This window comes from Nerophis lumbriciformis, linkage group LG02 (genome assembly GCF_033978685.3).
Source record: "Nerophis lumbriciformis linkage group LG02, RoL_Nlum_v2.1, whole genome shotgun sequence".
Classification (NCBI taxonomy): Eukaryota; Metazoa; Chordata; class Actinopteri; order Syngnathiformes; family Syngnathidae; genus Nerophis; species Nerophis lumbriciformis.
In genome coordinates, this window is record NC_084549.2 from 25,615,797 (window position 1) to 25,636,696 (window position 20,900).

General features: G+C 38.3%; 1 protein-coding gene across 3 annotated transcripts in view; it reads left to right on the top strand.

Moving 5' to 3' along the window:
- itga9 (integrin, alpha 9) overlaps nt 1–20,900 on the top strand; it is a 127,769-nt gene that overhangs the window by 23,795 nt on the left and 83,074 nt on the right. Inside the window, exons 5-14 of one of the 3 annotated variants that reach the window (XM_061959430.1) lie at nt 1,472–1,539; nt 6,831–6,960; nt 7,073–7,158; nt 7,232–7,294; nt 10,292–10,429; nt 10,613–10,718; nt 12,857–12,951; nt 18,020–18,110; nt 18,419–18,464; nt 20,445–20,599. In XM_061959430.1, the coding sequence (XP_061815414.1) occupies nt 1,472–1,539; nt 6,831–6,960; nt 7,073–7,158; nt 7,232–7,294; nt 10,292–10,429; nt 10,613–10,718; nt 12,857–12,951; nt 18,020–18,110; nt 18,419–18,464; nt 20,445–20,599 (978 nt within the window). The other 2 variants (XM_061959449.2, XM_061959440.1) reach the window with 2 other exon arrangements.

Consider the following 20,900-nt stretch of genomic DNA (forward strand, 5'->3'; position numbering starts at 1 on the left):
ACACATTTCTTTCATGAAGACAAGAATATAAGTTGGTGTATTACCTGATTCTGATGACTTGCATTGATTGGAATCAGACAGTTGTGATGATAACGTTCACATTTTCAAATGGAGGAGAAAAAAAGTCCTCCTTTCTGTCCTATTCTACATGAAAGTGGTTGATTTTTGGCATCTTATTTGTCCAGCTTCCATACTCCTTTTTATACACTTTACAAGAAATACATTGGCGGCAAACTCCATAGCTTTCCGCCAATAGTTTCTGAGACTCTTATTTTGTTAGAGCAGGCAGGATGAAGCAGCGCTTTTATTGTGAAGACAGGAACTGTGCAGTCGGTCTTTAGGCTTTTAACAGCAGGTACGGCGCGAGAGTCTGTTGAAATAAAAAGTGTTTCTCGCCTTCCTGTCGGTCATTTTTTCCTAATAATCTCACAGCAGCCAGATCCTCAGGTGCCGTGAATGTCACTCAAGTCCCCCCAAAAAAAAATACAAAATGTATTTTTTTTTTTTTTTTTTTATTAAATCAACATAAAAAACACAAGATACACTTACAACCCCAAAAACATCCCTCCCCTTATTCACACTCATTCGCACAAAAGGGTTGTTTCTTTCTGTTATTAATATTTCTGGTTCCGACATTATATATCAATATAGATCAATACAGTCTGCAGGATACAGTCTGTAAGCACGCATTATTGTATTTTTTTATGACAAAAAAATAAAATAAAAAAATATTAAAAAAATATGGGACAAAATTTTCAAGCGTTGACCGGTCCGCAGTTACAAAAAGGTTGGGGATCACTGACTCAAGTGACGAAAGTGACGTCTTAGTGAAGATTGATGATTGCAAATTTTTAGGTTATAACCTGGCTGGCGATCGACTGACACACCGTCCGCTATCGACGTAATGGGCACCCCTGGTCTATAGCAATCTCCTCGTGAACTCCACAATGACAAAATATACCATTTTTACATTCAATATTACATGTGTAATGACTGGGCCTACCATAGGGTCACTATAGCTGCTGGTAGAAGGAGTCAACACATTTAGTCACGTAGTTAAAACTTGATTTTGAAGTAAATACTTATTGTGGGACCCAGCCATACCCAGACTCTACCTCCTGTGGACCTCAGGTGAATTGAGTTTGAGACCCTTGACCTAATTAGTACAGCTAATGATGTTGATTGTGCTCCCTGGTCAGTGTCACATCCCATTTCTTACAATAAGTTGCCAGACTCGGGATCTGTGTTGCAATTTCAGTTTTGTTGTAACCTGAGAGCCTCCCCCTCAGAGTCAGAGGTCTTGTTGGATGTTGCACCGCTCCTTTCCGCTTCTGCTCCCCCAGACTGTCTTGGAAGAGACTAACTCTTTGAGTAGCTCCATGTGGAATGCAAGGGAGAGCGACAACTCCAGTAAATGCTGGATCAAGCACACAGTGAAATAATTTGTGGTTTGTTTTTTTCTTGGGTCCAGATTATAAGCAGAAGTACGGGGAAGAGCACGGCTCCTGCCAAGCTGGGATAGCGGGAGTTTTTATGGAGGTCAGTAACGGTCCTTGTTCATCTTCTTAATCTCGTACTGCAGAAAAATTATGTGTGTTTTCATGTTTTCATCTTATATATTTCAAGGGGCTGTTTGCAACCTTTACGCAGATGCTTAACTTCCAATGTGTTGTAAGCATTATATCCTGCCCTTTCCCAGCTTTGAGCATGTTAACACACACACACACACACACACACACACAGACACACACACACACACACACACACACACACACACACACACACACACACACACACACACACACACATTAGCTTTGTTTGTTGCCAGCTAATCAGTGGTGGGTAGAGTAGCAAGCAATTTTACTCAAGTAAAAGTACTGTTATTTTAGGGTAGTATTACTCAATTAAAAGTACAGAGTAGTCATCCAAATACCGTAAACTCCAAAATATAGAGCACACTGGTATTTAAGCCGCACCCACCAAATTTTTAAATAAATAAATATTTTTACGCACATTAGCCGCATTGGACCATAAGCCGCAGATATATAAAGGTACGAAACATTTTGTAAATGTTTATTTACATACCTTAAGTGTTTCCAAACAGTGGCTGTAACACGGCAGTAAAACAGCTGATCAAATAAAACACAAGTCATCGTCATGGACCCACTAGCTGTGGAAGCTAGCTCTCCAATCAGTTTAACAAAATCACTAACTCTACAGTGATATTTTGGTGAATCTACGAAACTGACACAATACAAACAGAATACCATTGTAAGTTAATAATACTACCACAGACACTCGTAAACGTGTTAGCATATTCGGTAATCCGGAAAGACGCTGGCTTGATTACATTATGATAGCACATACAAATATGCATGAAAACACTGCTACAGACATTACACATGGGTTACGGTTTAGTAAGTATCAATTGTCTTACCTGTAGTTACATTATAAAACTTACTTGGAATGATGAAGTGGTGGACTTTTTATAGACTGAAATGAAAACATTTCTACTGACACAAATGACAGCACTTGATATAAATGTTATTTTTTCCAGTTTGTAAGAAAACATCCCTTTTTACAGTGTGTAGTTTGAGTGAGGTCATGTGACTGCCAGGCTCCGTTTGATTGGTAAAATGGGGTCCAACGTGACTCGTGCTTGCGTTGGATTGGTGAAACAGAGTCATGTGACAGTGACCACTGGAAGAAGTCTCCCTGACAAGCCAAAACAACACTTCATTCCAAGCAGTAATTAATGGAATATAAATTGATATATTGATGATATAAATTAAATGTAATGTATGAAACTCAATTTAACGGAGTAAAAGTGTCACGGACTTGCCCGGCTGCTGTAATTGTGAACCCAAGATGCAGGAGACAGGCGGACAACGTGAAGCTAAAACAAGTATTTAACAATTATTGGAACACAGGATGCAGCTAACATAGTCAGTAACATAGTTCAACTACTCAACAATCCTCGAGCCCTGACTGGAGGGCGAGGCAGGCCTAAACAGAAGCCAGCTGATTGGCAACCACGACCAGGTGTGGCCAGGCTGCAAATCAGCGACAGGTGAGGGGGAAAGGCGCTCAGGTAGACAGACAGGAAATGGAACCAAAATAAGAGCGCTGACCAGGAAATAAACTCAAACGAAGGAAGCAACAGACCATGTGACACCTGACATGCCAGATCGTCACAAAACATCTCGTTTTTTCTTCACCAAAATACTCAAGGAGAAGTAAAAAGAATGTTGCATTAAAACTACTCAGTGGCCTAGTACCTACTCAGTGGCCTAGTGGTTAGAGTGTCCGCCCTGAGATCGGTAGGTTGTGAGTTCAAACCCCGGCCGAGTTATACCAAAGACTATAAAAATGGGACCCATTACCTCCCTGCTTGACACTCAGCATCAAGGGTTGGAATTGGGGGTTAAATCACCAAAAATGATTCCCGGGCGCGGCCACCGCTGCTGCCCACTGCTCCCCTCACCTCCCAGGGGGTGAACAAGGGGATGGGTCAAATGTAGAGGACACATTTCACCACACTTAGTGTGTGTGTGACAATCATTGGTACTTTAACTTAACAAGTACAATTTAATTTAGTAAATGTAGTGTGTTACACGCATTATACATATATATATATATATATATATATATATATATATACTATCATAACAACCACATGACTGTAAATTGTTAGTTGCCTCTCTTGCTTTTGTATGTGTGCACGACAAACAATTTTTATTCAAAACAATTAGTTGTATATAATAGGATAGGATAGGACTTTATTGTCATTGCACAAGTACAACGAAACTATGTTTTCATTTTATAATCATTTGTTTGTATCATTATATATATCTAGGTTTGAAAAAATATAACTTTGAGCAAGTTGCAAACAGCCTCTTTAATTTGAGTGAAATTGTTTCACCTAATTGCTGAAGGGTTTTATTTGATAACTGCTTTGTTTCCTAATCTATCTTCCTCATTACTGACTGTGGGATCCGGAGAATATTTATATTTTCAAGATACTGAAATTCTAACTTGTAAAACATTTATTGTTGCTTGATAAGGCGAGCTTATGTTTCCTTTGGCTGCGGCGGCCTCACTTCACCTCTGGGGTGGCTCCACCAGATAAAGCGATTAAGAAAACACACGTTTCCCTTTTCTCCATATAGCGGAGATGCACTACTGACATATGACATCATCCGCTGTAGCACAATGGTTCTTTGTGCAAACTCTAACCTTTAACAGCCTTAGTGGAGCTAAAGTGAACAAAACACATGACATATTTTTGTTACATGTAAAAATATGCATTTTAAAGATTTAATGCCATTTTTTTTTCTACACATGAGTAATAAAACAGCTCCTTTTGATGTCTCAAATTACAGTCACACTCAATTTAGGATGTAAAGATTAGTGCAGTAGGGTTCACAGACATGTCTTCATCTTAAAGACATGTCCTTTAATAGTTAATAAAATGTGAGGTTTTACATAATCTACTTGTTTTGTGAGAGATATATGATACATTGATTGACAAATGGATGAATAGATAGATGGAAAGGCAGATGGATAAAGAAACAAATGGATAGATAGATTGAGCAAAAGTATAATCCTCGATTATACTTTATTAAAGGGGAACTGCACTTTTTGGGGATTTTTGAGATGACAATGGCTATATAATATGTATATTTATATATATTAGGGTTGTCCGGATACCAATATTTTATTGATACTTTTTGGTATTTTTTTTGATACTTTTCTAAATAAATGGGACCACAAAAAATTGCATTATTGGCTTTATTTTAACAAAAAATCTTAGGGTACATTAAACATATGTTTATTATTGCAAGTTTGTCCTTAAATAAAATATTGAACATACAAGACAACTTGTCTTTTATTAGTAAGTAAGCAAACAAAGGCTCCTAATTAGTCTGCTGACATATGCAGTAAGATATTGTGTCATTTATCGTTCTATTATTTTGTCAAAATTATTAAGGACAAGTGGTAGAAATTGAATTAATAATCTACTTGTTCATTTATTGTTAATATCTGCTTACTTTCTCTTTTAACATGTTCTATCTACACTTCTGTTCAAATGTAATAATCACTTATTCTTCTGTTGTTTGGATGCTTTACATTAGTTTTGGATGATGCCAATAATTTGGATGTCAATCTGATACCAAGTAGTTACAGGATCATACATTGGTCATATTCAAAGTCCTCATGTGTACAGGGGCGTATTTCCTGAGTTTATAAACATAATATAAATTTTTTTTAAACGAAGGAAGATGTTGTGATGCCAAAAAATATCGACGTAATCATAGTAGTATTGACTAAATACGCGACGGTACTTGGTATCATTACAGTGGATGTCAGGTGTAGATCCACCAATGGCGTTTGTTTACATTTTGACGCCGATGAGCTACGGTGTGTAGTGAAGCATGTTTAGCTATTCCTCGTACTGCAGGGATGATACTTGTAAGAAACTTACTTTATTTGTCGCCATGGAGGCGAGGATTAGTGATTTAGAAGTCGCTAAAACACTGCAAACTGCGGCTGGACTTTCGCCGCTAGCTAGCTAGCCATGTCTTAAAGCACCTCTTCCTGAGGGCGTTTCAGTGTTATAACTTCACTTTTATTGTTAGTTTTTAAGCCTATGTGTCCGTTCTCCCTTCAGAGGCTATATATATATATATTTTATTTATTTATTTATTTATATACTGTATATAGCATATATAGTCCCCATACCGTCTTAGGATGTTGTTGTGGTTTGTGAATCCCTTTGTGGCCTTTGTGATTAAGGAATATAGAAATAAACTTTGATTGCTTGAATTATTTCTGATTGTATCGTTCTAAAAAACGTACGATCGTCCCTGAATCGAATCGGCAACCACAAATATCGAATCGGATCGAATCATTGTTAAAGCGAATTGTTACACCCCTGTTTGTGAAGCTCTTTGTTGCCTTTGTGATTAATGGATCTATATATATAAACTTTGATTGATTAATTGATTTCATTGTTTTTGATTGTATCGTTCTAAAAATATTAAGATCGTCCCTGAATCGTATCGGCAACCACAAATATCGAATCGTTGTAAAACCGAATCGTTACGCCCCTAAGTTGTATACATATATGCATAGAAACTGACTTTTAAATAGGAGTGCATCAAACACTTTTGACTGACAAAAGTGTCATTGTTGATCTCTTAAAGCACACACACACACACACACACACACACACACACACACACACACACACACACACACACACACACACACACACACACACACACACACACACGTGTATACACACCACCAAACAACCACCCTTTCCCCTGAAAAGAATGTCAAGAATTTCTAGAAAAGATGTCCAACTGTTAAATCTTGATCCATGGTCTCATGGTGGCCAGATGTTTGACATCTGTGACGGATTGCCACGACTTACAAGTATGCATGTGTGTGCGACTCCACGACGATAACGAGGCATAACTGTCTCTTTGGTGTGGTGTTGTAGGTGAAAGATTAAAGATTAAGTGAGAAGCTTTGAAGGTGGTCCGTCTTAAATGCCTTTTCTCTGGTCCGTGCCACAATAGCATCAAACTGTCACAGTGAAAAGCCATGACAAAGTGAGTCATTCTACAGCTGTTAATTTTACACGACCTCTGCATTCCTCGTCACACTTCTTGGCGGTTTAGCGGCAGATAGCGCACGACCGACTGCGGCCTCTGGTTAACCAAAATTTCACCCTGCAGTGCTTCTTTGTTCAACCTCAGACGAAAGCTACAGTATGACGTGAGGAATATCTGGCTGAACATGTGGAGGTCCGTCTCTTGCAGGAGCTGGTGGTGATGGGAGCTCCGGGGTCCTACTACTGGACCGGGACTATTAAGGTTTACAACCTGACCTCTGACACCTTCTACAGTCCAAACAAAGATGAGGTCAACTCCCACAGATACAGCTACCTTGGTGAGACACTGCGAAGAATGAGTGGGGAATATTCAAGTCTAACAAACAAAAGGCAGCTGACAGTGTGTGTGTGTGTGTGTGTGTGTGTGTGTGTGTGTGTGTGTGTGTGCAGGCTATGCTGTGACCGCGGGACATTTCTCCTCTCCCAATGCAATCGACATAGCCGCAGGGGCCCCTCAGCACAACGGCAGCGGGAAGGTAAGGGTCCTCATCTTCGTGTTATATAGTCACACTGCGGCCGCACTGACCAACCTTTTCTTGTTCCGCTCAGGTTTACATCTTCAAGATTGACGGTGTGTCGTTGGTGAAGAGTTTTCAAGCCTCAGGGAAAATGGTATGACTTTAGATGCGGTTTAAACACACCCACCCACAGACCTGTTTCCAATTATAACGCCGAGGCTACTGTCCGTTCCTTTGTAACAGTAGATGTAGCCGTATGTGATGCTTGTTTTGAGACAATCTAATAGTGCAGTGTTTAGCTTTTCAATTGAACATTTGAACACAATATCCACACAAGGAACCTATAATTAAGTTCTTCCCTTGAATGTGCTTTTACCTCCAAATATTGAGTTCAAAGTGAATTTGTATTTGTATGAAAGGGTAACTTTTGGCTGGAAATACACAAGAATATGACAAAAGTCTTCAATAACTAATGATTAAAAAATAAAAGATATTACATTTTGAAATCTTATCAGACAATTTTGAGTCAAGTAGCAGCCTCCAAAAAAACTTCAGGGTGCAGCAGCTTGAGAACAATAAAGAAAACACCTTTATCCAACCTGCTATGCTTTGTTTAAAAGGGACCTATGATGATTTGAATTTACATTTACATTTGGGCAAGATCAGGGATTCTTAAACTGTCATAAGCGGGCTTCATTTATTGGTACGCCAAAGAATCGCTTGATTAAAGGACAGTGTTTTATTTTCCAATATTCAAACACAGTATTACTGTTCAAACTGTGTGTAATGTTGCAGTGGCCAAAAATACTATATATACATGTTGAATAAAAACACTGCCTTGTTGAAATGAATACCTAAGCCTACAACGCTACTGTATTTTAAAGTTGATCACAAGCGGTAGAAAATGGATGGATGGCATTATGGTGGTACTTGAAGAGCTAAGTTCTTTCTGAGGTGGTACTTGGCGAAAGAAGTTTAAAAAACACTGGATTAGATCATCCATCCATCCATCCATTTTCTACCGATTGTCCCTTTCGGGGTCGCTGGAGCCTATCTCTACTGCATTCGGGCGGTAGGCGAGGATTAGATAATATGTATTGTATATGCTTTTAATGTAAATTTTGCATACATTTTGCTCCACAGTCATTTTTATAACCTATTTTCTACATATGTCTGCAAGATGTTTGTGGAGGCCTTCCCAATTTGCAAATGAAACCAGGCAGCATTCCCCTCAAAAGTATCATGATTTAGCTTTTGAAAATATACACTGTTTAAAAATATATCTTGGAAACGGACGTCACCACTATTTCTTTCCAGGGACGGTCAAAAATCTACTTCATAAATATTTTAATAGATTCACCCGGTCACAACAATAGGTAAACCTGCACACCCTACGATCGATGTAGAGCTGCATTAAAAAAACACTTTTACCAAAATTTATGTCATTGCATGTCACAAGTCTGTGTTATTATACGCATGCCAAGATTAGATGAAATAATACTCTACCGCTTCTTCTGTTTCCTTAAAGTGATGTCACTGATTCCCCACTGTTACAAAAACAGTCCAAAAACCCAGCGAGCAGAGCCATCCAAAACTGCGTGGAACCTCACGCCCAAATGCACAAACCTTATGTTTTGATGCTCTAGCATTATTTAACACGAGTATCCAATATCATAACAACATTTGTAAGTTAGAAAATATCATCATAGGTTTCCTTTCAAGGCAAAATGAATGATTTTTGGCTTCTACATTGGCAGCCTAAACGGAGTCAGGGGTGAGCAGAAAATACACACAAAATACACTGAAAATTTGATTTTCAGTGAGTAGGGGAGGCCCTAACTGTATCATATTCTCTGAGGGAAGGCTCACTGAACGACACTGAGAAAAAAAGCTCTTAACAAGACCGTTCTTAGCGACTCTACACTTGAACATGGTAGTTTCAGTAAGAATCATTTTAGTCCTTATTGGTAAATCAGACTTGTGTGGTATATTAAATTGAACTGGAAGCAAGTACAGTATAAGGTTTTTCCTTTAAGGTTTAAGGTACCACAACTATTTTCAGGTGAAATAGTGTACTTTTTTGGGGAATTTTGCCAATCGTTCACAATCATTATGAATGACATGACGACGGATGTATTTTTTTAAATGCATTCTGACCATATAAACGTAATTAAAAGTCTGCTTACAGCGGAGCCAATGGGAAATCCTCTAGTCCGCCCATAAAACCAAATAAATAACCATCCAAAAGTGCCAACAATACTCCATTTACATTTCGTGACTAGAATATTAACCAAGTATTAGTGATATTGTTATTATAAGCGCTAACGCAGACAAACTATTTATAGCAGCGCTGTGATACGAGCTTGAGTACCAATGTTGACATTATCGACTGATGAGTTGCTTCCTCACTTCCTTGCTCGTCAAACTTTATTTAAGATCGTACATCATGCCTCTCACCTGGATTGTAGAAGGACGGGGACGTATTCCGACAAGTTGGTACACTTTGACAGCCAATTTAGACCCGGGAATGGGGAGAACGACACAAAAAGACACTTGGTTCCTCCTTTTCTTTGCGAGGATTATGAGTCATTTTTCATCTAAATGGGAATATACGAACATCTTTTCAGTCGGCATCCTAATGACAGCAGACATTGCACAGTAAGTGATGTATTATGTTTGTTGGCTCTCATTAAGTCTACAGTGAGCAGTAATCAGTAATTGCGTTTTTGCAATTAATGCAACGCTTATGATTAAAATGATCAAAATATGTAAATATTAAATGTTATAAATGTAGTCATTACTAAATTACATATATACTTACATCATGTATATAAAGCCTCAATGGAGGTGTTTGTTTTTTAAGGGCTTTGTTGGCAGAGTAGAGTGGCTCCTATAGGCTCTTTTGTAAGCTGACTTTTGAACACATTTATTTAATATTTTGAATGCATAAAATAAATAAATCCATTGTCATGTCTTTCATAATGATAATGATCCCAAAAAAAAGCAGTTCCCCTTCAAGGAGTCCTTACCTGGTTAGCTTTTTGATGTTGATGTTTTCCTTTTTTTAGGTGAACATACGTGCACATGTCAATGATATGAACCAGTGTCTGTGATCTGACCCAATGCTCTGTTTGGCTCGGCTTGGTTCCAGATGGGCTCTTACTTTGGCTCCTCATTGTGTGCAGTTGATTTGAACCAGGACGGCCTGTCAGACCTGCTGGTGGGGGCACCCATGCACAGCCAGCTACGGGATGAGGGCCGGGTGTCTGTGTACCTCAGCAAGGGCAACGTAAGTGGGCATCCGTCGGCACGATCATACCATAAGCTGCAGATATTTTGTCAAGCTTTTTGTAAAGACAAATCATGTGATTGCTATGATATGCTGTAATGTATTACGGCAATCAATGTTTCCATTATAAACCCTTGTTGATTTTACCTAATCAGTTATTGTTGTGATCACATTGTCTTCCAGGGCGTCATGGAGGAGCAGGCCGTATTAACAGGGGACAACTCTTACAACGCTCACTTTGGAGAGTCCATTTCCTCGATTGGAGACATCGACGATGACGGCTACCAAGGTCAGTGTAATGTAATAGTGTCACGGTCCACTTACTCAGTGGATCGAGGAGGGCTACAAAGGGGCAACTCAGCTCAGGTGGTAGAGTGGGTGTTTAGTAATTGGGAGATTACAGGTTTAATCTATAGCTCCTATCTTAAAACACTCTCAGTAACATACTCAAATTGATCTTGATTTCAAATCTGCAGGTTTTAGAGCAGCGGTACCCAAACTTGTTGAGCTCAAGGGGCCTAAGCTTACTAAAAAATATATAATGTGTTACTAACATTAACATATACTCTACATAGACTATTCTAGCAAATGGGTGCAGTGTGCTTGTTTTAACTGTCTATTTGTTTTTACTCTAAATCTGATAACACACATATTGAACTACTTAAAATGTGTGTTGACCCATCTAAGGCTATATTATTTCATTTTTGTGTGTCTAAGCCGAAGACTCATTTGAGTAACAGGATTGAAAGTAACCGGTGAGTTTTTTGTGTAGAATTAGCAAATACTTATATATACACACACACACACACACACACACACACATATACACACACATACACACATATACACACACACACACACACACACACACACACACACATATATATATATATATATATATATAGTACAGGCCAAAAGTTTGGATAAAGCTTCTCATTCAATGCGTTTCCTTTATTTTCATGACTATTTACATTGTAGATTGTCACTGAAGGTATAAAAACTATGAATGAACACGTGGAGTTATGTACTTAACAAAAAACGGAGAACTAACAAAAAAAAGTTGTTGTATTCTAGTTTCTTCAAAATAGCCACCTTTTGCTCTGATTACTGCTTTGCACACTCTTGGCATTCTCTCGATGAGCTTCAAGAGGTAGTCACCTGAAATGTTTTTTACTTCACAGGTGTCATAGTTTTGATGCCTTCAGTGACAATCTACAATGTGAATAGTCATGAAAATAAAGAAAACCCATTGAAATGAGAAGGTGTGTCCAAACTTTTGGCCTGTACTGTATATATGTGTGTGTATACATATATATATATATATATATATATATATATATATATATATATATATATATATGTATATATATATATATATATATATGTATATATATATATAATTTATGCTAATAGTATGTTGACACTAAACACATTACAGTGTATTTATTTTTTTATATATATATGTATATATACAGTATATACAGGTAAAAGCCAGTAAATTAGAATATTTTGAAAAACTTGATTTATTTCAGTAATTGCATTCAAAAGGTGTAACTTGTACATTTTATTTATTCATTGCACACAGACTGATGCATTCAAATGTTTATTTCATTTAATTTTGATGATTTGAAGTGGCAACAAATGAAAATCCAAAATTCCGTGTGTCACAAAATTAGAATATTGTGTAAGGCTAATACAAAAAACGGATTTTTAGAAATGTTGGCCAACTGAAAAGTATGAAAATGAAAAATATGAGCATGTACAATACTCAATACTTGGTTGGAGCTCCTTTTGCCTCAATTACTGCGTTAATGCGGCGTGGCATGGAGTCGATGAGTTTCTGGCACTGCTCAGGTGTTATGAGAGCCCAGGTTGCTCTGATAGTGGCCTTCAACTCTTCTGCGTTTTTGGGTCTGGCATTCTGCATCTTCCTTTTCACAATACCCCACAGATTTTCTATGGGGCTAAGGTCAGGGGAGTTGGCGGGCCAATTTAGAACAGAAATACCATGGTCCGTAAACCAGGCACGGGTAGATTTTGCGCTGTGTGCAGGCGCCAAGTCCTGTTGGAACTTGAAATCTCCATCTCCATAGAGCAGGTCAGCAGCAGGAAGCATGAAGTGCTCTAAAACTTGCTGGTAGACGGCTGCGTTGACCCTGGATCTCAGGAAACAGAGTGGAATTCCTTTGGAAATCGAGGTCCCAGAGTCTGGAGGAAGACAGGAGAGGCACAGGATCCACGTTGCCTGAAGTCTAGTGTAAAGTTTCCACCATCAGTGATGGTTTGGGGTGCCATGTCATCTGCTGGTGTCGGTCCACTCTGTTACTGTCCGGCAGAAAGTAAACACACATTGAAGCCCAAACAGAAAGTGTCGTTGTTCGTGTGGCGTTTCATAGATATGCTCTTGATCGCCATCTTCCTCTGCAGATGTTGCCATAGGAGCGCCCAAGGAAGATGATTACGGAGGAGCTGTTTATATCTACCATGGGGATGCCGCAGGAATCATCAGAAAATACTCAATGGTGAGTCGTTATTGTTAAATTGTATATCGTACTGTTATTTTAAATCAAGACCATGTGGTCACCTTGCATGCGTGTGTGTTGAAGAGCACATGCTGAGGTTGTAGAGAATTGCAAGGAGGCCCCCCCAAAGCTTTTAACCTACAGTACTATGTACTTTCATGCTCCAAATGGTTAATAGCAACGTTGACCATTACTAATTGAACCTAAATAATAATTTACAGCAGGGAAGGGATTTGTATGGCCCCATTGCTGGGTGGATCTTGCATGAGAGGAAGGGTGGGGAGGGGGTTGAACATTTTGCTGAAAAGTATTAAAAGCGCTGTCACGCCAAATTTCTTCCCCCTACAAAAACCTTCCCCCACCCCATTTACTTCCGGGGTCATTTCCTCTTACGTCATTGACAGCGATCGATAACACTTCGGCTTTGACTGCCCGTCGCTGGAAGGATACTTGTTTTTTTTTTGTTTTTTTTTGTTTTTTATAATATAGCGTTAACAAAACGTCTGTATTAATAGGACAAATTAACTTAATATTTTTTGCACGTTACCACGAAGACAGAAGTTCCCAGCAGCGGCCCTAACACTCCGCCTGAAATTTTCCCTAACACTCCGCCTGGAATTTTTCGAAGCCTGCTGGTGTTTGACATAAGTCCCCTGGGAAAGGTAAAGACAAATGTCATTCAGCGACACCACCATTTTCAGGAGATTTGGATTCTATCGATCGCTGTCAATGACGTAAGAGGAAATGACGTAAGTAAGAGGAAATGACGTAAGAGGAAATGACCCCGGAAGTAAATGGGGGGGTTTGTAGGGGTAAGAAATTTGGCGTGACAGCGCCATGCTACATAGCAACTGACACTTTGCTCAAAGTTGGAATTGCCACAAAACAAATATGAAGATATTTAACATTCGACTGCAATCTGGCAGCTAAAGTGGATAGTGCACCCCCAATGTGTCACGTTTCATGTGTCAGGTAAACCATGATGAATGGGGCTATATAAATCCCCTTTCTACTGTAGAATGCATGATGAAGTGGAAAGTAAAACATAGCTGTCTTTAACACACGGTTGTTTATGTTCAAGTACCTCAACATACAAGTACAATAAATAAGGCGTAATATGAGATATGAGCTTTCTTTCAGCCTTTTGTTTTGCTTTAAGTTGTGAGTATACCTTGACTTTTGGGCATTTTCACCAGCAGTTGTAGTTTGTTTGAATGATAAAAAGTAAAATTATTGTTCCACATTGTTCCTGCTTTATTTGCACAAGAAACAAACATAGGTTTTGATTCGACAGTTGAGCTGCGTGTTTTAGCACCGCTCAGTGATCGACACAATCCTGATCTACAACCATTGCACCTAAGAATGTCTGTACGAAGGAGAGAGAAGCAGAATAATACATCAGAGAAACAAACCATTTCAAATATGTGTTTCCTGTCATCCCCATCGTATCGTCAGCTGCAGCCAGCATCAAGCGGCAGAAAGCCAAACACATCCAAACAACAAACTTGTATCCAGAAAAATATTAAGAAGCTGCAGATGCTGTGTTTGACGTGTTTCAATGTGTTCTGTCTCAACAAACTGGACGGTCGAGGAATTAATTACCGTACCTTTGGTACAGAGACATACTGTACATATCACTTGTTGTCATTGCTGACCTATCCGGTCCATCACTCAAATACGTCCATATGGAACATAAAAAGTGATTTCTTAATTCCTATTGTTACGCGAAGGAGACACTGTTGCCAGATGTCAAGAAAGAAACACCTAACCTGCTCTATGAAATCTAGTTGCTCATAATAAGCGGAAATTGGCAGCATTTGACGGAAAAGCAGTCCGAAGGAGACACTACATCAGTCCAGTCCGCAAAGGTAAAGGCTGAACAATATTACTTCATATTTTCATAAAACTAGTACGATTGTATTTACAGTTAGTACATGCAATTGTGTTGTTTTTGAAAAAAAATATTTATTGTCCAAAAGTTTGTTTTTATTCGTAAAAGGCATGGCATATATTAAGTTAAAGTTAAAGTACCAATGATTGTCACACACACACTAGGTGTGGTAAAATTTGTCCTCTGCTTTTTACCCATCCCCTTGTTCACCCCCTGGGAGGTGATGGGAGCAGTGGGCAGCAGCGGTGCCGCACCCGGGAATCATTTTTGGTGATTTAACCCCCAATTCCAACCCTTGATGCTGAGTGCCAAGCAGGGAGGTAATGGGTCATTTTTATAGTCTTTAGTATGACTCGGGCGGGGTTTGAACTCACAACCTACCGATCTCAGGGTGGACACTCTAACCACTAGGCCACTGAGTAGTTAAAACGGTGGTCTTTTTTGAGGACTAAGCACAGATAAATTGATTTAAATTCATTTCAATGGGCGAGGCTGCTTTAAGTTTTGAGTGTTCTGAGTTCCGAGCTCGGTCATGGAACACAATGTGCTTGTAAGTTGAGGCTCCGCCGTATATTGCACAACACTGCAGCAACAGAACCAATGCTGTAATAGTGGTAAAGGGGAAATTGTCGATCCAGCATTAACCCACGCATTACTGATGGACACACTGTAAACAACAGTACAACAAGTGTGACATACATGAGTTTCACACTAACAGCTGAGTAGCGTAAACAACAGTTTATAGTGCAGGCAAAGATTGATTCAGCTGCTGGATGCTGACCACTCATAATACTTCAAATGCAGCTACTGCTCTCCTGCAGATTTAATAAAAAAATATGGCAGGAGGTTGCCTACAGCCACGGCTGTTAAAGTCATTGTTTTTGACCAAGCGCTAATTTGCAGTGTATAGTTACTACTACAGGAATTACCAGTTTAAACACCACTACCCAGAGTGAAATGTAGCGTGTTATTATTGTAGATTCCCGGCAAAGCCACACAAGGTCTGAAGCAATTTTTTAGCTTTACCTTTATTCCATCACTTCTCTTATTCAATATGCACCCTGTCTCTCTGTCCTCCACACACCCACACAACACCTTTCACCTTCTCTCTCATGGGAGGTGCGTTTTAGGACATTGGAACTCTGAACAGGAACACAGACTTAAAACTGGTGTTTTCCAGATGGAAGTGGGTCACGTGGGAGTAACCCTCATCTCATGAAATTCTTGTCTAATCCGAGATATTTGAAGATTTTTCAAAAAAGTAGGGCAATAATTAATTATATTTCCTGGTAACTACAGTAATTACACTACATTTGCCACTTGCCAAAATTGTACTTTTTCTTTTTTCTTCCTACTTTTAAGGGCAATTTACTTATTTTTAGTCATTTAATTTACATCTTAATCTTTATTTTAGCATGAATATTTATGTGTGTCTATTCTAGTTCAGAAATGTTAACATTGAGAAAATAACTATTCAAATAAGATATTTTGGTTTTCCTCACATAGAAAATCTTGTTTAAAGATTCTGCAACATCCCGAGGATGCGTAACTTAAGAATTGCAAATTGAATTATGCTTTTTTTCCCCAAAACTACAGTCGTGGTCAAAAGTTTACATACACTTGTAAAGAACATAATGTCATGCCTGTCTTGAGTTTCCAATAATTTCTACAACTCTTATTTTTTTTGGTGATAGAGTGATTGGAGCACATACTTATTTGTCACAAAAAAACATTCATGAAGTTTGGTTCTTTTATGAATTTGTTATGGGTCTACTGAAAATGTGACCACATCTGCAGGGTCAAAAGTATACATACAGCAATGTTAATATTTGGTTACATGTCCCTTGGCAAGTTTCACTGCAATAAAGCGCTTTTGGTAGCCATCCACAAGCTTCTGGAAAGCTTGTGGTTGAATTTTTGACCACTCCTCTTGACAAAATTGGTGCAGTTCAGTTAAATTTGTTGGTTTTCTGACATGGACTTGTTTCTTTGGCATTGTCCACACATTTAGGTCAGGACTTTGGGAAGGCCATTCTAAAACCTAATTCTAGCCTGATTTAGCCATTCCTTTACCACTTTTGACGTGTGTTTGGGGTCAATGTCCTGTTGGAACACCCAACTGCGCCCAAGACCCAACCTCCGGGCTGATGATTTTAGGTTGTCCTGAAGAATTTGGAGGTAATCCTCCTTTTTCATTGTCCCATTTACTCTCTGTAAAGCACCAGTTCCATTGGCAGAAAAATAGGCCCAGAGCAAAATACTACCACCACCATGCTTGACGGTAAGCATGGTGTTCCTGGGATTGAAGGCCTCACCTTTTCTCCTCCAAACATATTGCTGGGTATTGTGGCCAAACAGCTACATTTTTGTTTCATTTGACATCACATGGACAAAGATAAGACCTTCTGGAGGAAAGTTCTATCAAGTAAAATTAACTAGCTGCATGCACAGATAATTTCAATAGTTTCCTAAAATATAGTATTTTTATTTTGTATTTTGTCCAATCTTTTTTGCAGTGTACTTTTGTGAATTACAAATTATACTAGTAATTTATATATATATATATATTATTATTATTATTTTTTGGAGGGGTGTAGTTAACTATAGCTAATTTTCTTAGCCCTGCTAATAGAGACCACATCGGTTCTTACTATTATTGTTATTAGGCCAAACTGTTATTAAGACATTGTATTTTAGGATAATAAAAAAAGCAATAAAATAAGGCTTACATTGTCCCATAATAAAGAATTTCTGGTTTTTCATGTGTCGTTTTTAGCAGCCTGTGCTTCACAAGCCTGTGAAATGTAATGCTTGAATTATTTGATGGAATTAGGACTATTTTGAAGATAGATCATATGAAAAAAAGAAAACCTCACATTTTTTAACTAAACATGTTTTGTTTTTTCCTGTCCTGAATCTTTTCTTTTTTTTTTTTTTTGGCATGTTAAATGTAAAAGGCCACTTTAAGGACACTTAATTCCTCATTTTGACATGTTTTGCTAATGATTCTGTATTCATGACTGCTCTCTGACTCGACCCCCAAATGCTTTTAAATCTGTCACTGTGGAAAAACAAACACACAGCAAAGTGGAAGTCTCACACAGTGTTCTCTCTCGTCGTTCTCTCTCCTTGTTAGCTTAAACTGTACTTTTTACTGTGTGGTATCTTGTGTTACAGAAAATAACTGGGCGCAGTGTCAGTCCTGGTCTCCAGATGTTCGGCCAGTCCATATCTGGCAGTGTGGACATGGACGGCAACGGATACACAGGTAGGGTCTTATCAGATGGGATTGAGGTTTGATCAGTTTCCCCGACCACATCATAAAATTGAAACCGAAAACCTCACCGAGCAGAGGAGAACATTAAATATTTGTCTTTAAAGTCATGAGTTGTGACCCTCGTTCTCTTGCAATCTCAGCATGCTCGTGACAGAGGCAGTTTGTTTACAACATTCCTGAGCTCTCATTCAATCTGAACCAGATTGACTCTCAATGATTTTTTTGTTGAACAATTGCAGGTGTATATTATAAAGTCATACGATGAAGAGTCAATTCCGTATGACATGTTTTTGTTGCAGATGTCACAATTGGAGCTTTTATGGCAGACAGTGTGGTGCTTCTGAGGTGAGTAACGGTGACCCTGCAATTTATAACACACTGTAAAGGATGTTATTTCATGTCTAAAGGGGCTCTTGTGACGTTGAAAACATATTTATAAGGTTGTAAACAAGTTGTTTTATGTTCTAAATATGAAAACATTTGATTTATAAGAAATTATTCCAACTTAGCGGAAATTTAATTATTGCAGTGATATCCAGAACCAATTCACAGCGATAAACGAGGAACGACTGAATTGAAACTCATAGGCAAGTGTGTAATGTTATCATGAGGTGAATCCTTACATATATTAAACATGTATATGTATATAGAGTAAGAAATAGCCCTCTGAGGGCAGGCATTACTGTAATGTGGCGCTCATTCAAAACCAGTGTGACACCCCTGCAATATAGTAATGCTGCCTAAGGCTGAGCCAATCAGTGGCCACGATACTGAACCGTGCGCTCTGATTGGTTTTGTCTGTTTTTGTGGCTAATGCTACTGTAGTATTGATATTTTTATTTTATTTAGCCATTTTTAAGCTTGAAAATGCTTAATTCAGAACCAAATTTTTTATTATGCTTTGATATATATGTGTGTGTGTGTGTGTGTGTGTGTGTGTGTGTGTGTGTGTGTGTGTGTGTGTGTGTGTGTGTGTGTGTGTGTGTGTGTGTGTGTGTGTGTAAATGTGTATGTATATATATATATATATATATATATATATATATATATATATATATATATATATATATATATATATATATATATATATATATATATATATATATGTGTGTGTGTGTGTGTGTGTGTGTGTGTGTGTGTGTGTGTGTGTATATATATATATATGTGTGTGTGTGTGTGTGTGTGTGTGTGTGTGTGTGTGTGTGTGTGTGTGTGTGTGTGTGTGTGTGTGTGTGTGTGTGTGTGTAAATATATATATATATATATATGTATATATATATATATATATATATATACAGTACAGGCCAAAAGTTTGGACACACCTTCTCATTCAATGCGTTTTCTTTATTTTCATGACTATTTATATTGTAGATTGTCACTGAAGGCATCACAACTATTAATGAACACATGTGGAGTTATGTACTTAACAAAAAAATGTAAAATAACTGATAACATGTTTTATATTCTAGTTTCTTCAAAATAGCCACCCTTTGCTCTGATTACTGCTTTGCACACTCCTGGCATTCTCTTGATGAGCTTCAAGAGGTAGTCACCTGAAAGGGTTTTCACTTCACAGGTGTCTATCTACAATATAAATAGTCATGCAAATAAAGAAAACGCATTGAATGAGGAGAAGGTGTGTCCATACTTTTGGCCTGTACTGTATATATATATTAATACAGTACTGTACTGCAGACTCTTGACATGGTAGTCACCTATTGAAGCTCATGGAGAGAATGCCAAGAGTGTGCAAAAAAGTAATCAGAGCAAAGGGTGGCTATTTTGAAGAAACTACAATATAAAACATGTTTTCAGTTATTTCACCTTTTTCTGTTAAGTACATAACAAATCTGTAGATTTTGCGGTACAAAACTGGCATCTCAGTTGACACATTTGTTACCGTAAAATTATATTACTCTAAATAGAAAAACTATACCAGTTTTTTTCACGGTAAAATTCCAAGTAAATTGAATGAGCTTCCAGTTTTTTTTTTATTGTCATTTTTACAGTGTACAATTTCATGGATAACTTTGAAATCATAAGTCAAGGATATATTTAAGTATTTATCTTTATTCTAACAAATAAATGTTTGGAATGTATCTGTTACATTATTTGATATTGACGTTTAAAAGTTATGCAAGATAAAGTACTTTATCAACACATACAAATTCCAGGCTTTCGTGGGCCATATAAAATGATGTGGCAGGCCAGATCTGGCCCCAGAGTCTTAAGTTTCACTCCTGTCCTGTAAACGAAGCAGCATTTTGTCTACTTCCTGATCACGTTCCCTAATCCACATTTTATTCCTGTGAAATGTGGTGGAAGGTCCCGGCCTGTCGTTACGGTGGACGTCTCCATCTTCTTGCCTGCGTCCATCAACATCTCTGTGCCTCAGTGTCATGAGGCTCTCCAGAACATAAACTGCTTCAACGTCACGGTCTGCATGCGCTTCCGTGGGCGACAACTTCCAGGACAAATAGGTGAGAGGGTAAAAAAAATCAAGTGCTGTGACATTTATACAGTATTTCACAAAAGTGACCAAATCTTTGCAGGCATTTTATTACAACTTCTCAAGAAATAGTAGCATATAAATAAAATGTGGCTATACCTTAGAGTAGTCATTGTACAGCTTGCACAACAGCATAGATTTACTAAAACAAGTCACATACACATAGGGTGACGGCGTGGCGAAGTTGGGAGAGTGGCCGTGCCAGCAATCTGAGGGTTACTGGTTCAATCCCCACCTTCTACCATCCTAGTCATGTCCGTTGTGTCCTTGAG